The sequence below is a fragment of the Eumetopias jubatus genome, unplaced genomic scaffold (genome assembly GCF_037043125.1).
Source record: "Eumetopias jubatus isolate StellerSeaLion01/CBP00866 unplaced genomic scaffold, mEumJub1_p1.0 scaffold_8, whole genome shotgun sequence".
In the NCBI taxonomy this organism is placed as follows: Eukaryota; Metazoa; Chordata; class Mammalia; order Carnivora; family Otariidae; genus Eumetopias; species Eumetopias jubatus.
This window is the reverse complement of record NW_028274814.1, coordinates 57,965,035-57,980,604: the sequence shown is the minus strand read 5'-3', so window position 1 is coordinate 57,980,604 and position 15,570 is coordinate 57,965,035. Positions and strand designations below refer to the sequence as shown.

Here is a 15,570-nt window from a genome sequence, read left to right as displayed (position 1 = left end):
TAGAAATGTGAATAAGGCAAAAATAAATGTGTGCCATCAGAACCCAATAGCTTAGCTCCTTGATAAGATGAAGGTGAAGGAAATAAGTCTACAGAAGAAATTATTTGAAAATTTTGCTTTTTTATGGATAGTGTGAATAAAGCTTATATATATCTAAATATGTTGCTAAGATGTGACTCATACATTTTAAAGAAAAAAATTTTAGTTGTTCTTGCAAATTTTTCCTCTAAATTTGTTTTCCTCAACAAATAGTTTTGACAGTTCATAACATTTTCTGGAATTTGGAGAAATATTCAGGCATACTTGATGCTGGCATCGATTTATGTAGCCTCAGATTCATTATTGATTGGATAAGTGAATCATGTCTGTCCTGGTCCTTTCTGGAAGTCTCTACATGCAGGGCTTACAGATCATCTTCATATCCCATGCTATTCTCATCACCTACCATCTGAGTTGTGATTGAACATCCTTATTTTTCTTTGTTCAAGTGACAGTTTTAAGTTTCTTTAAATTTTCTACAGTCACAAAGTCTTTTCTTAGAGATGAAGATCTTAAAGACAATAAGTTTATGTAGGCTTATGTGAAAATTGTTCGCATGTAATAATTACATGTTGGGAGTTATATTAGCTCTACCCTTTTATGAATTAATGAATCCTGTTGGTATTTATACAACAGTACCAACATTTGCATTTTGTGTCTCATCTCTTAAAAGGCAGTTTACCAAAAAGTATATTTTGAGTGGTTCAGGCTTAAAGAAAAATTTGCAGATGGTAAATATTACCTTTTGGCCATAGATTGTGACTCTTGATAAAATTTATCATTTAAAGTCTAAATTACTGAAACAATTTAAGTGATTCAATTGCTATCGAACCCTATATCCTGATGAATTGAAATAACTCTGGAAAAACTGAAGTAAAAATAGGAACCTTTTTAAAAAAATATACAAGTAATAAAATCACTAGAAAATAGAGCTGAAGATTGGTGTCAGGATCTGTGTTGGCTCTGGGATTTCACACAGCATTTCCTGAATTGTTTCCTCACCTATAGTTCATGGACAGAGTATTACTCAAGAAATTGATTAAGACTGCTTTCATATTCTCAAGATGATTGGTTAGAGCCAGCACAAGATATCCTGCCTAAATTTACTGAAGGTCTTCTTCCCCTCGGTCCTTCCTATTCCTCCTGCTTAGTTGTTGCATCTCAAACCTTTTCTTTTGAATGCCCATTACTCTCTCCTTGCATGCAGTGCTCTCAACTTAGGGCCTTGGCTCTAACTCTACTCTTTGCCTAAAAAGTTCTTCTCTATAATAGCTGCTGGCCTAATTTCTTCACCCTTTTATGTACTTACTCAAATACTACCTTTTCAATGAGCCCTGGGTTTGTTTTTTTTTTTTTTTAGGATTTTATTTATTTATTTGAGAGAGAGACAGAGGTAGTGAGAGAGAGCAGAAGCAGGGAGGAGAGGGAGAAGCAGGCTTACTGCTGAGCTGGAAGCCTGATGTGGGGCTCGATCGCAGGACCTCGGGATCATGACCTGAGCCCAAGACAGACACTTAACCGACCGAGCCGCCCAGGTGCCCCCAGCCCTAGTTTTTGAACTGCTGCTACAACCTGCCCTTTGCCCCCAAGCTAAGTAATATTTTATCCCTGCTGAACAGATGAGCTAATTGAACCTTAGACAGATTGAGTTAACTAGTTCAGTTTAAGTTGTTCCCAATTTTTCACCATTATAATGCTTCCATAAATATCCTAATACACATAACTTTTGGCACTCTCATTTCCCTGAACAATTTTCTAGATGTAGACATGCTGATCCAAAAATATACATATATTCCAAGAGTGTACATATTTTTTGGTTCTGTGTTTTAGTAGTCATGACAGCAATGCCAGAGGGGAAAATGAAAGAGCACATGAAAATTTGTATGTGAGTCATTGGGCTTGACTTGAGGGTTGGGCCAAGCATCCCCCCTCAAAACCTATCACCTCTTCTCCCTTGTCAAAAGGTACCTTGTTGGGTACCTTCCAAGGCAAGTGGCTCTTAAGCCTGAGAGACTCACTCATAATTTCCGCAGTGGCTGTTACTTGGACATACCCTAGCCCCCATCTTGGAGCAGTGTAGGAGAAGGGGTAAAAGGTAACTACAGTTGCTGAGGGTGTGTGTCCTGACAGTGGCTGTTGGAACCAATGTTGACACTTCAGTGTAGATAGAGCTTTAGGCCAAGTTCTGCTTTATTCCGATCATCTCTTCAGATTTCCTTGAAATGTTTGTATTTCTTGGCTGCCGCCAACCTGCTGCTCTATGAAATGCACCCAGAAAAGGCTTTAAAATATGCATGAATTGAACCAAATAGTAACTATTTATTAGTGTCCTTTAGAAAATTTCTTTTAGAAAGTTAAATAAACCCTTGTGCTTGATAAATCCTAAATGCTAATTTAAAAATGAGAACTCATTTCCATGCCTTCATCACTTACAATGAAATACTAACCTGAATGATAAATGGAACCTTTTCTTTTTAACAGTTGGTGGCATCTATACTGTGATTCAGACAAAGGCCAAAACCACAGCAGACGAATGGGGAGACAATTATTTTCTGATTGGCCCATATTTTGAGCATAATATGAAGACTCAGGTGGAACAGTGTGAACCTATAAATGATGCTGTTAGAAGGGCAGTGGACACAATGAATAAACATGGCTGCCAGGTAAGGGACAGACTGACACTTCACTCAGCAACACTAGTAACCTGTTATGGGAGAACAGACCACCATTTACATGAACACACAGGAGACTATCTACTTAGGGAAAAGGAGCAGGTTTGTGAGAAAGATGATGAATTTGATTGTAAATAGGTTACATTTGAGGCACCTTGTGAAATCCATTGGGAAATGTCTAATAGGATAATAGGTTTGGAGCTCAGCAGAAGGTAGAGGATAAAGATGTTTGGGGGAAAGTCATTTGTGTTTAAATTGTAGTTGACATTATAGGTGTTGATAACAGTGTTAAGCAGAAGTTTATAGACTAAGAGCAAATGTTTTGAGCCAAACCTTTGGGAATGTCAACATGTTAGAACATCTACATTAAAAAAACAAACAAACAAAAAAACAAAACTCAGAGGTTACACATGTACAAATACAGCTAATGATGTAGAACCAAGGGTGTGCAAATCCTAATCCTCAGAACCTGTGAGTATGTTAGCTTATATAACAAAAGGATTTTGTAGATTTGGATCATGAGGTGGGGAGATTATCCTGGATTATCTAGGTGGGCCCAATGTAATCACTGGGGTCCTTATAAAAGAGAGGCAGTAGAGTTAGAATTAGAAAGAAGATGTGCCAATGGAAGCAGAGGTTGGGCTGATGAGCCTTGAAGATGGAGGAAGAGGCCACAAGCCAAGGAATGCAGGTTACCTTTAGAAGCTGGAAAAGACCAGGAAACAGATTCCGCTAGAGGCTACAGATGGACTGTGACTCTGCCAACATGCTGATTTTAACCCCAAAGACCCATTTCAGATTACCGACTCCCAAACCTGAAAGATCACAAATTTGTGTTTTTTTAAGCCACTAGGTTTGTGGCTTAATCTGTTGCCATCACAATAGCAATAGGTCAAAACAAGAGAGGAGAGAGTTTCTAGTATGAAGGAGGGATTAAGTCAATGAAAGAATTTAACCAAAGTCAGTTGGGTTTAGCAATATTCAGGTCATTCATGGTAATCTTGCCAAATACAGCCTCAAGGGAGAAGAGAGTTAAATCAGATTGAGGAATGAGTGAATGGTGAGGAAAAGAGTCCAGAAGTTGTGGCATAGAAGTTTCTTCTATGAAGAAAAAGGATAATTAAGTATGATTATGTGACTGACTGAATTAATGGTTGAATTGATGGACAGTTGTGTCTGAAATGGGTAGGAAAGGAAGCAAAGCCAGAAAGGAAGTGATGATGTAGGAAAAAATGGAGGGTTCCAGAAACTGGAGGTCTTGATGAGAAAAAAAGGAATATATATGCTGGGAGAAACAGAGTGAGGGAAGTGGAGGTATAGATGTAGTCAAGTAACAAAATGCTCAGGCTGAATATTTCAGAGAAGGAACAGTTTGGGTTTTGACAAGGATAACAATGCAGCCATGAGCTTGTGTAGCTGGAATGCCAAGGACATGAAGTTCTTTGAAGTCAATAAAGTCAGAAAAATATGAGGTTAAGTGTGTAGGATAAAAACTTGGATTTTGAAGTTGCCCAGAAAAAAGTGGAAAAGTAGCCAGATGATTAATAGAACAGGGAAAGGTAGTGTATTTGGATAACATAAATTTCAAAAATGTCTTTATACACAAATAATAAGTTCCAGTGTGATTTTAAAAAATCCAAACTTCATTCATACTCATCCCAGGAATATAGTTTCTGGGGGTGAAAAAACTAAAGGCCCTTATGGAGATGCCCATGTGAGTATCAGGGTCTACAAGGGCTATGCAAGGCTTAAGATGCAGAAGTTTTAAATGAAAGGAACTTGAGGTCCCAGAAGGCAACAGGGAAATCTATCATAGTGACTGTAGCAGAGAGAACATAGGAAAGTGAAAGAGGGATGCATGTTGTACTATTGGAATGAAAGAGTGAGACTTTGGAAGGGGCTTGCATTTGAAGCTCTCATGAAAGAAGAGGGAGATGAAAAGCATAATGGTCTGACTGGTCTCAAGGTTCTAAATGGATTTCTGATGTAAGATGTTTCCATGTCAGAGCCAAGAACTCACTGAAAGTCAAAACAAGCTAGCTTACATTCTCTAGTGATCTCAGCTCACTGTATCATATGTCATATATTAGGCAGTCAGTAACTATTCATTGAATGAATACATAAATCAATGAAAGTCCTAAAGAGAAAACAATTGAAAAGGAAAATTCAGTCTGAAAAGAGAAGAGTACCATGATAAATACTAATTACAGTGGAAGCAACCAACAGATAATGGGGGTCTTTCAGAGTTGTCCAAAGCTAGATGGGAGAGATATCACCATGCATTTCTGAGTCCTGTGGAAGAGAATGATGATTATATGGGCTTTCAAGCTCCCCAAATTCAACCTTGGGTAGAGTCACAGTGTCAATAACTAAGCAATGTGGACATATTCAGTTTATTAGAGAGGTCTGGATGCCCTATGAGAGGCTCTCAGCTTTTGCCAACTTCCAAGAAGTGTTTGAAGTAATTTATGGAGTTGCATACCATGTAATTGGAGAATAAATCTAAAATAAAAGTCAGGACAAAAGAGTGATAAGTTACTATAGAAAAATAGAGGTCAAAAAGAAAGTTGAAATTTGGATATACAAGTGATTATATAACTACAATTGGGAAAAAATGAGATAGCTAATACATTAAAACTTGTACAAGATAAAACAGGAATAAAAGAATTCAATTTGAAGAATGTAACAGGGTTAGACTTTGAGCTGCTAGATTAAAGAGATAAAGTATCTTGGGCAATATATTTAGTTAAGACACCCGGCAACAACCATGTTGGGAAACACTTTGTGTCACTTTTTTTTTTTTTGATAGGAGGAATGAGAGAAATCATATACATTTGTTTATAGAAACAAATTTTTCTAGCGTGAAATATTATACGAAGTCCTGTTGTATAAAGTAAAATAAATGACACTCTAGACATTATATCCAACTACAAATTAAAGATACAGAGCAGTTCATCTTATGACTCTATCATAAAAACATAGACCATGATATTAAATCCTAAAACCATGAGCTCAAGTTCACAGGAGGGGAATGAGAAACAGAAGGACAGAGATTGGGGTGCCTGGGTGGCTCAGTAGGCTAAGCATCCACCTTTGGCTCAGGTCATGATCCCAGGGTCCTGGATCAATTCCCGCGTCGGGCTCCCTGCTCGGCCAGGAGCCTGCTTCTCCCTCTCCCTCTGCCCCCTGCTTGTGCTCTCTCTCATTCTCTCACTCTTTCTCTCAAATAAAAAAAAAAAAGGACGGAGATTACATGATCTAGATACTTTATTTTTAAATGACCAAATTTAATGAAGGATAAGAACTTGGAGGTTTAGATGAAGGGATGCAAGCCCATTCCATGTTCAGGCTCAAATATCAGATGGTTTGTGTTACCACTACAGTTTCCTATATAGCTTGAATAGTCTGCTGTTGAGTTCTAAATAAAGTTTAAATATTCTAAGCACAAATACCATTTTCTCCCTTGCATTGCCTGGTATTACTGCAAAGCTCTGTGTTCTTTATATGGCAGGTGCACTTTGGAAGATGGCTGATAGAAGGGAGTCCTTACGTGGTGCTCTTTGACATAGGCTATTCTGCTTGGAACCTGGACAGGTGGAAGGGTGACCTCTGGGAAGCATGCAATGTTGGCATACCTTACCATGACCGGGAAGCAAATGATATGCTAATATTCGGATCTTTGACTGCCTGGTTCTTAAAAGAGGTACAGTTTTTTGTATAGTCATGCAACAGAAGAGGAGCATAATTGTGCTCTGTGCTCAGCAATGGTCCCATGATTTTTAGATTACGCTAAATGAGATGATGCTATTATGATTGTCCTAATACATTTCAAAAGAATCTGAGAAAATGTTCAGCCTTTCTCTAACTAAATCCTAGCTTTTGGAACAGGTTAACAATCATGCTTATTAATATATACCTCATGTCAGATTTAAATAGAATGATGTGTATAAAACAACCAATTATATTGCCTGATACTAGATGGTAATATATATACAAGCAAAAAAACAGTATACATCATGCACTGTGTACCTGAATTCTAGACTTATGGCAATAGAAAATAGCTTGAAATACTTGGTTTTGTTTATGCATGAGTACTTGGGCAACTGCAGTGGCTTTTAGATATTTTCATCATTTTCTAAGGGCTGAAGTGGTCTCGGCAGTTGCTGAGGATCTGTAGCAGTGAAATATCCCCCCAAAAAACAACCCCCCAAACCCCAAAATACCCCAAAAGCATTAGATATCAATCCTTGTGAAATGAACCAAGCCTGCACTCTCAGTTCTCAAAGGAGGGTTTCTTTGCATTCCTTGCATTACCTCAAAATGATTATGCCTGACTTAAAAATCAGAAGGTGAAGGAAGAGCATCCTTAGCCAAGTGGGGGGGATAGTCTAAGGACAAATCATAGAACTGTATGTTGGCAGCGCATCCCCTTGACCAGCCTTTCTTACTGATAAAGTCGTATTCCAATAGCCATGAAAGGCTGCCTTGAAGTGAAGGGGAAGGTGGAGGGACAGTACCATTGCTTTGTGTTGGTGACAGAATTAGGAGAACAGGGTGAGGGTGCTGACGAGATCTGACCTAATGACAATAAGCAGTCTTGTTTTAGCATCAGTTGGTGGAACCAATTCTTCCTCAGTAAACTGCCTGTCTGAGCGAGGGCCCTCAGGGCTGAGGCCAGCCTGTGTGTGTGTGTGTGTGTGTGTGTGTGTGTGTGTGTGTGTGTGTGCGCGCGCGTGCGCGCGCACGCGCTTTCATCTTTTCTGTTAAAGGAAACTAGAGGAGAGAAGCAAGAAAGTGATAGCCCCAGTGTTCTCTAAAGTAAAGCTATTACAGAAACAGAAATTTTCTTTGATTCAAAGGGTAAATAAAGACATTGACAAAAATCCAAGGCTGCTGGGCAAGCCCTGTTTCTGCAGTCACCACTTGGCTGCCACCAATCTGTGCACCTGTTAATTACCATGAGGAACTTTTTGAAGAACGAGTACTTTAAACTACAAAGGTCCTAGACTAAGTCAATGGTTTTCAAAGAGTATTTCCACGGACCACCAGCAGCAGCATCGCCTGCAAACTTGTAAGACATGCAAACTCTTGTCCCTAGCCCAGAATTAGATTACCTGGTGATGGGGACCATGGTATCTGCGCGTGACCAGACTTCCAGGTGATGCTGATGTCCTCCAAGTGTGAGAACTGTCTTCTTGGGTGAACTTGCAATTTCCCAGTCTTCTGCTCAGTCTCCTTGAATGCACGTGTTTTGCATGATCAATTCTACTCCCCCACTGAGGAAACAGGCAGTCATAAGGGGAGTGGAATGTAAATATTAAATTTCTGTAAGGGTGAAACAAGGTAACTTTAAGGCAAGGAAACTGATGCCCTGCCTAGTTTTAGAACTAGACTGGGATTAGACCTGGGTCCTCAGCATGTTACTAAATTAGGACTTGCTTCCAAGCAAGTTATTCATGTCCTTCTGTCCAGTTCCATATTCTTAAAATAATGTTAAAGTGCTTTTGGCTCCAATTACAGAAGATCCAAATAAGACTGACTTAAAACATGAAGTCATGGATTGTTTATTTCAAAAGAAGCTTGTAAGTGGGTAGTCCCCATTGATTCAGCTGCTCAGAGATATCTTCAAGGATATTATTGCTATTATTCATTCATCCATTTGAAGAATATTTATGGAGTGCCTAGTGTGCATTTGTTCTATGAGGCCCCTCTGTAGATACAAAAGTAAATCTGATCCATTCCTGAAAGGGAGGATTATGCCATACAAATATATGGGCTTTATGAACATGCAACTAAGTCCTATAAAACAATTCTGCTTGCTAAATCTGCATACTTCATGCTTATCTCTCTTTAGATTTTGCTAAAATTTACAGGCATGAACGGTAACTTTCCTTAAGCTGTGGGCCACGATCAAGATCAAGCTTTACCAACAACTGTTCTAAATGCTTCTTTTCTGATGTAGGTGACAGATCATGCAGATGCGAAACATGTCATTGCCCAATTCCATGAATGGCAGGCGGGAACTGGACTGATCCTTTCTCGAGCTCGGAAACTTCCCATCGCTACAATATTTACCACTCACGCCACACTGCTTGGGAGGTATCTCTGTGCAGCAAACATTGATTTCTACAACCATCTCGATAAGGTAAATAGTTCTCCCTCCTTCCTCGCCCTCACCACCTTTCTTTTCTCATCCTTGAAGCTGAAGGATGAGAAGTATTGATCTTTACATTTCATCTGCCAGCCAGATGGCAGAAATGCCCTTTTAACTAATCAATATTCATGACAAAGCCTCCCCTGAGGTGACAGAGAGTTGCTGCCGTTTAACTTTGTCAGAGTGCAGTAGAGCATAGTGGTGACAGGGCAGATGCGTGTCTGCTTTGGAACAATAGATCCAAGATCCGAAGAGGCATAAGCGGGTGTGAGAGGCTTGGACTCCTGTGTATCCTGAAGAAGAGGAAACACTGTGAGGATGCTGGGTCCACACACCGCCGTGAGCGGCAGCTGCAGACCAATCTAGGCATACAACTTGCCCTATGCGGCTCCCTCTCTCCTTCAAGTGAATAAATGGTCAGATTTCTCCTGTAACTCCACGAGGTGTAGGTGGAGTCGGTGTGGGGGTCGAGTAAGACAGCTATTTAAAACAGGGATGTGGGTCCTTGGGTACCAAACATTTGGGTTTCCTTATCTTAGAAGACTGCCCAACTCTATGACCAAAGACATTCAGTTTTGACTTTTTCTTTTATTTGCTGACAGTTAAATCAGATTAATAAAAATATATCGTTTGTATCATCATATCAGTAATATCAACAAAGCATTTGAGTACCCGAACGTCAGGGTTTTACAGATTTGGTATCTATACTGCCAATCAAATCAACCTAGCATTTTAGGGTTCCATTTACTGTCAGGAAAATTAGGAAGTTGGAAAGTTGATTTCTAAAGACTTTCCCAGTTTAAAAAAGATTCTAGAAACAGAATATGTGCGTGTGTGTGTGTGAGAGAGAGAGAGAGAGACAGAGTGTTTGTAATACATGAACATTTAGATAATGATAGTGGAAAGCTGTCCTACAATTCTGAAGACACTTTGAGTGCAGGAAAGTTCTTTCTGACAAACTTTAACATTTGCAAAGCAGTGTGTGGTCCTAAAGAGAGCTTTCCTGTAAAAAGGTCAGCCTAACCTAAAGGTCACACTGTAAACATAAGATTTACCTTTAAAATAAAGTCACCAAGGAATTCAGAAATCAGATCAAGGAAATTTCCTAACGGTATATGATAATGGTAGACTAATAAGGGCAAACTAGTGATCTGTGATAGCTCAGCAACCTTGTGTCCCAGAAAAGAGCAGACTTTGATTTTTGTGAAAGAGAATATATTGGAGAGGCATATCAAATATTTTACTTCAGAATATCTAAGACCATTATATAGTAACAACTAATAAAAACAACTAATAAAATTCATCACATATTAAAAGTTGTTTTTAAGTAACAAATGGTTATAGTGTATAGTTACATATTACAATTTTATTCTTTGGATAGAAGGTCAGTATTTATATCATACTATCCTCAAAATGCATCTCCCCAGCTTAAAGCTCTTCACTCATTGAAATATGTGAGCTTAGTCGGCCCCAGCCCATCTTTCTAGTAAAATATCCTGCCCAGCAGAGTGACTAGTAGATCACAAGTAGTTAAGAACTAGATTTTGCGTGAAACTCATAATCATTTTTCACAGAAAAGGCCCCCAGAATAATTTTCTTTTTTTTTAAAGATTTTATTTATTTATTTGACAGAGACAGACACAGCGAGAGTGGGAACACAAGCAGGGGGAGTGGGAGAGGGAGAAGTAGGCTTCCCATGGAACAGGGAGCCTGATGCGGGGCTCGATCACGGGACCCTGGGATCATGATCTGAGCCGAAGGCAGACGCTTAAGGACTGAGCCACCCAGGCCCCCCTCCCCGTAATCATTTTCTACAGCAGATCCCCCCACTCTATGCTTACAGTAGGTTTAGAATCTGGATGTCATATAATAAGAAGTTATAAGCATGAAAAGTTTTCAAAAGTTTAACATAAGAAATGAGTCATAATTTGGTCTCTGATGCAAGACCCGGAATCAGTTGTTAATGTGGGAGTAATGTAGGGGTAACGCTCTGGCTGATGTGGGGGTAATGCTCTGGCTCAGGCAAATAAACATAGGGGAAGAATAGGAACAAGAATTAAAGTATCCGACTTTTATAAAAATAGAAAGAGTAGAATTATTTTACTCAAATACTAGTTGCCAACTGAAAACGTGTTTGGTTAATAGCCAATTCACAGGACTTTGATGTTGGTTTAAGTTTTTAGTTAAATTTGTTAACTAAAATAGCATTTCAACCATTTTCAACCAGGGTATGAATCTTCTGAGACTCTCCAAGAAGATATTTTTTAAAGATTTTATTTATTTATTTATTTATTTGAAAGAGAGAGAGAGAGAGTGAGAGTGCAAGCAGGGGGAGGGGAAGCCGAGTCCCTGCTGAGCGAGGAGACCAATGAGGAGCTCAAAGCAGGGCTCCGTGAGGGGTTCCATACAGGGCCTCCACACAGGGCTCAATCCCACAACCCCGAGATCCTGACCTGAGCCGAAACCAACAGTCGGACCCTTGACTGACTCAGCCACCCGGGCGCCCCTTCAGGAAGATATTTCCAAATTCATTCTATGGGTCCAGCCATTGATTGATTTTCCCCTCAACTATAATGGTTACATAACTACTGCTTTAATAAAAAAAAGAAGGCCATTGATTTTCTTATGCTTTGGCCTCTTTTTCCTTGATGGCTTCAAGGTCTCCTGGGTGGAAATGTAAGGACAGTGCTGTCTGGGATGAAAAAACTGTGAAGGAACCCATACACGATTGCTTGATGGATTTTAACTCTTTCATCTGACCAAGTTTTGAGCTCATAACCTTTAGTCATAGGGTAATCCTCCTCTGTCACTGGATTGTGCTTTATTGACTAATATATACTTTGCCTCATTTTTGTTCTTTTGTACATGTTTTACTGAATTCAACAAAAAGTAATGAGATACATGAAAATGTAGGAAAGTAAGATCCATTGTCAAAACAACCAGGGCCAGATATGTCCTAGATGTTGGAATTACTGGACAGAGATTTTATAGTTTTTTTAAAGGTTTTATTTATTCATTTGAGAGAGAGAGAGAGCAAGAGTGAGGGAGCGCGCAAACGGGGGTGGGGAGGGGCAGAGGGAGAAGGAGAAGCAGACTCCCCACTGAGCAGGGAGCCAGATGGGGTTCCATCTCAGGACCCTGAGATCATGACCTGAGCCGAAGGCAGATGGTTAATCAACTTGAGCCACCCAGGCACCCCCCAGACAGAGATTTTTAACAGACTATCACATACATGTGGGAAAGTGGACAACCTGTATAAACACTTAGGGTTGCTGTAAACCACAGGTGTGGCCATGCATACAGCAGTCTGGGAAGTAAGGGGCCCCATGAGACCAGGAAAAGGCACATGCCTGTCTTCATGGAGACTTTTCATGGGTTCTCCAGGCCTCTGCTGTCCTCCCCTTAAATATCTTCATACTTGGTTTTCTCATTTAGAAATCCTGTCTTCTTATCTCTAAATGTCCAGATGTTAAATGTCATCCCATATATGAAATTTTATTACTCTCTGCAATAACCACAACAGCAATAGTAGTAACAATAGCTAAAGTTACAGTGCCAGGCACTTTTCTAAACATCTGACGTGTGTTATCTCATTTAATCTTCACAAAAGTTCAGTAACATAGGAAACATTTCATACTTTTTCCAGAGATATCTTTCCTAAGTATAGGCTGTCTTTACCATATGTTTAAATGAACCCCTTCGGTGCTTTCCATTGTACGTAGGACAAAGGCCAACTTTCTAGCCTTGTCTATCATCTTATTATCCTATAGTCACATCAGATGTGATTTCCTGCACATGCTATTTGACTTAATATATGTGTTCTTTAGAGCAGCTAATTTTTCAATCCAAATAGGCTTTCCCCAAATTAAACTTTCATGTCCCAGTCCAAATGCCATTTTATTTATCCAATCCAATTTGGAGGTACAAAAGTTAATAAGTCATGGTCCTTGCCCTTGAAAATCTTACGCTCTGGAGGTGATAATGACAATACGAACACTTGCATAGTATGAGATACGTTTCCCTATTCTCAGCCAGTGAATCAGTCCCTCTCTGATCCTATGCCTTCCTCAGGCACTTACTCATTTCTGCCTAATTTTAACCTGTTTTCTCACTAATTTATAAGCTCGTTGAAGGCCACAGAAACAAACAAATGTTGGTTGAATGAGAGATTTGGTTGAATAAATACCAGCCAAATAAAGCTTTTAGGAAAACTTCAGCTGATCCAAGAATGCCATATAGAGCCCTGCTTCGAACATTTTCAGAGAAATATTACAACTATTACTGTCAAGAAAGAATGCCTTAGGACTTTCTTTGTTGTAATCTTTAGAATCATCTAATGAGTGTTTTTCAGTATTTTCCCCTATATGGCTCAGTAATTATTGGGACTGACTTGTTAGTGGAGCTGGAGTCTAAAGGATATAAAAGCAGGAGAGTGCACAAGCTTGGAGTCGGACTAATCTGGGATCAGTTCAGGGTGCTAAGACACTTAATAGGAATGTGATCTCGGGCAAGTGTCCTAACTTCTACAAGCTTCAATTTTCCCCTCCATGAACTGAAGACAAAATACAAGCCTCAGTGGTTTATGAGGATTAAATATGATATGTGCTTAGAAGAGAGCCCGATGCATAGTGTTGAGATTCTAATAATCTTTATTATGGAAAGCATCCTGCTAATATAATGCCAAAAACTTTATATACTTTTCTCTCTTAAACACTGCTAGTTTAATCTACAGCTATGTGAGAGATAACAATATTCAGCAACTAAGCAAAATGGCAAAAGCCCACAACTGTAGCCAACTAATTGATTGGTGCTTGGCATGTTGGTTTTTAAAGTTTTTTTTTTAAGTTAAGATACCCAGAATAATGGATGATTGCACAATCTAACACACCATCCAGTTAAAGTAACTGTACACTCCCTTGAAATTATACATTTGTGAGAGTTATACAACCCTGGAAAAGCATTTGTCTCTTCTCTTTGTCGGGTATCTTTTAAGTGAATTAGGAGTGATAATAATTATCCTTATTTTCAGTATTGAGCTTAATGTCAGTTTTGTTTCTTTGTTTATGGAGAAAATATGATAAGGACCATGGGGAAAGGAATTAGCTCAATATTTGTAAGATGTAAGGTGAGTAAATATAATTAAAATACCAAAAAATTATGAATTCTAGTAATTATAGCAAAGTAGAAAAATTTACTTAGGGGATTAAATAGCAGTTTAGAAGCAGAAATGAAGTGAAAAATACCTTTTTTTAAAAGATTTTATTTATTTTTCTGCCAGAGAGGGAGCGTGGGAGAGAGAGAGCACAAGCAGGCGGAGCGGCAGGCAGAGGGAGAAGCAGGCTCCTCATTGATCAAGGAACCTGATGTGGAATTCGATCCTGGAACCCTGGGATCATGACCCAAGCCCAAGGCAGACGTTTAACCGACTGAGCCACCCAGGTGTCCCTGAACAATACTTTTTTTTTTTTTATTTTTTTATTGTTATGTTAATCACCATATATTACATCATTAGTTTTTGGTTGAACAATACTTTTTAAAGCATGAGTAGCAGTGGGGGGGAGCGAGAAGCAAGATGGTGGAGGAGTAGGAGACCTAAATTTCGTCTGGTCCCAGGAATTCAGCTGGATAGGGATCAAACCATTCTGAACACCTACGAACTCAACAGGAGATCGAAGAGGAGAGTAGCAACAACTCTCTGAACAGAGAAGCGACCACTTTCTGGAAGTTAGGATGTTTGGAGAAGTGAATCCAAGGCAATATTTGAGAAGATAGATGGCAGGGGAGGGGGCCTCTGTCCACTGCTTCTGGCAAGTGATAGAGCCGCAGAGCACAAAATCGGAACTTTTAGAAGTCGGCTCCACTGAGGGACATTGCTCCAGTGGCTAAGTGGGGGGTGGGACCCTCGTGGGACAGTGTGGTCTCAGGACCCTCGGGGTCACAGAAAGACTGGGGGTGCCTGAGTGTGGCAGAGCTCCCAGGTATTGGAGCAGGGAAGTCGGCTGCAGAGACGGAGCCGAAGTGCAGGCTCACAGCTCGGGGTTGCCATAAACTGTGATCGGTGACACAGTTGGGCCACTGCTCCTCCAGCAGGGACCCAACAAGCAGCAGATCCGGGGAGACTCCCCTCTCTCCCACAGGAGGAGCGGCGCGGGAGCACACCACAGGGTTCTGCTGGGTTTGGAGACTCCACAAGGGGTCGGGTGCCAGAGATAGAAATGCTCAGATCACAGGCTGGGTGAGCATGGAGTGCGGCTGGAGACTGGGGAGACGGGAGTGACTGACTGCTTTTCTCTGGGGGCACACTGAGGAGTGGGGCTCTGAGTTCTCGGCTCCTCCGGGGCGGAGATTGGGAGGCTGCAATTTTCACTCTTGTTCTCCAAAAGCTGTATGGAAAGCTTTCAGGGAACAAAAGCTCCTGAGAGCAAACCCGAGCAGATCACTTAGCCCGGATGGCAAGGGCAGGGCAATTCCGCCTCCGGCAAAGACATTTGGGAAGCACGGCAACAGGCCCCTCCCCCAGAAGATGGGCAAGAATAGCCAGCCAAGACCAAGTTTACTGATCAATGAGAATGGCAAAACCTCAGAGCTAGGAGAATACAGCACATAGAATTCTTGGCTTTTTCCCCCCTGATTCTTTAGTCTTTCAAAGTTAATTTTTTAAATTTTCTTTTTCTATTTTTTTTAATTTTTCTTTTTCCATTTTCA

At 40.1% G+C, this 15,570-nt stretch overlaps 1 protein-coding gene across 1 annotated transcript in view; it reads left to right on the top strand.

The window, feature by feature from the left end:
- GYS2 (glycogen synthase 2) overlaps positions 1-15,570 on the top strand; it is a 68,020-nt gene that overhangs the window by 7,318 nt on the left and 45,132 nt on the right. Inside the window, exons 2-4 of the mRNA XM_028113268.2 lie at positions 2,521-2,702; positions 6,223-6,414; positions 8,674-8,856. Of these exons, the coding sequence (XP_027969069.1) occupies positions 2,521-2,702; positions 6,223-6,414; positions 8,674-8,856 (557 nt within the window). The remainder of the gene's footprint in view (positions 1-2,520; positions 2,703-6,222; positions 6,415-8,673; positions 8,857-15,570) is intronic.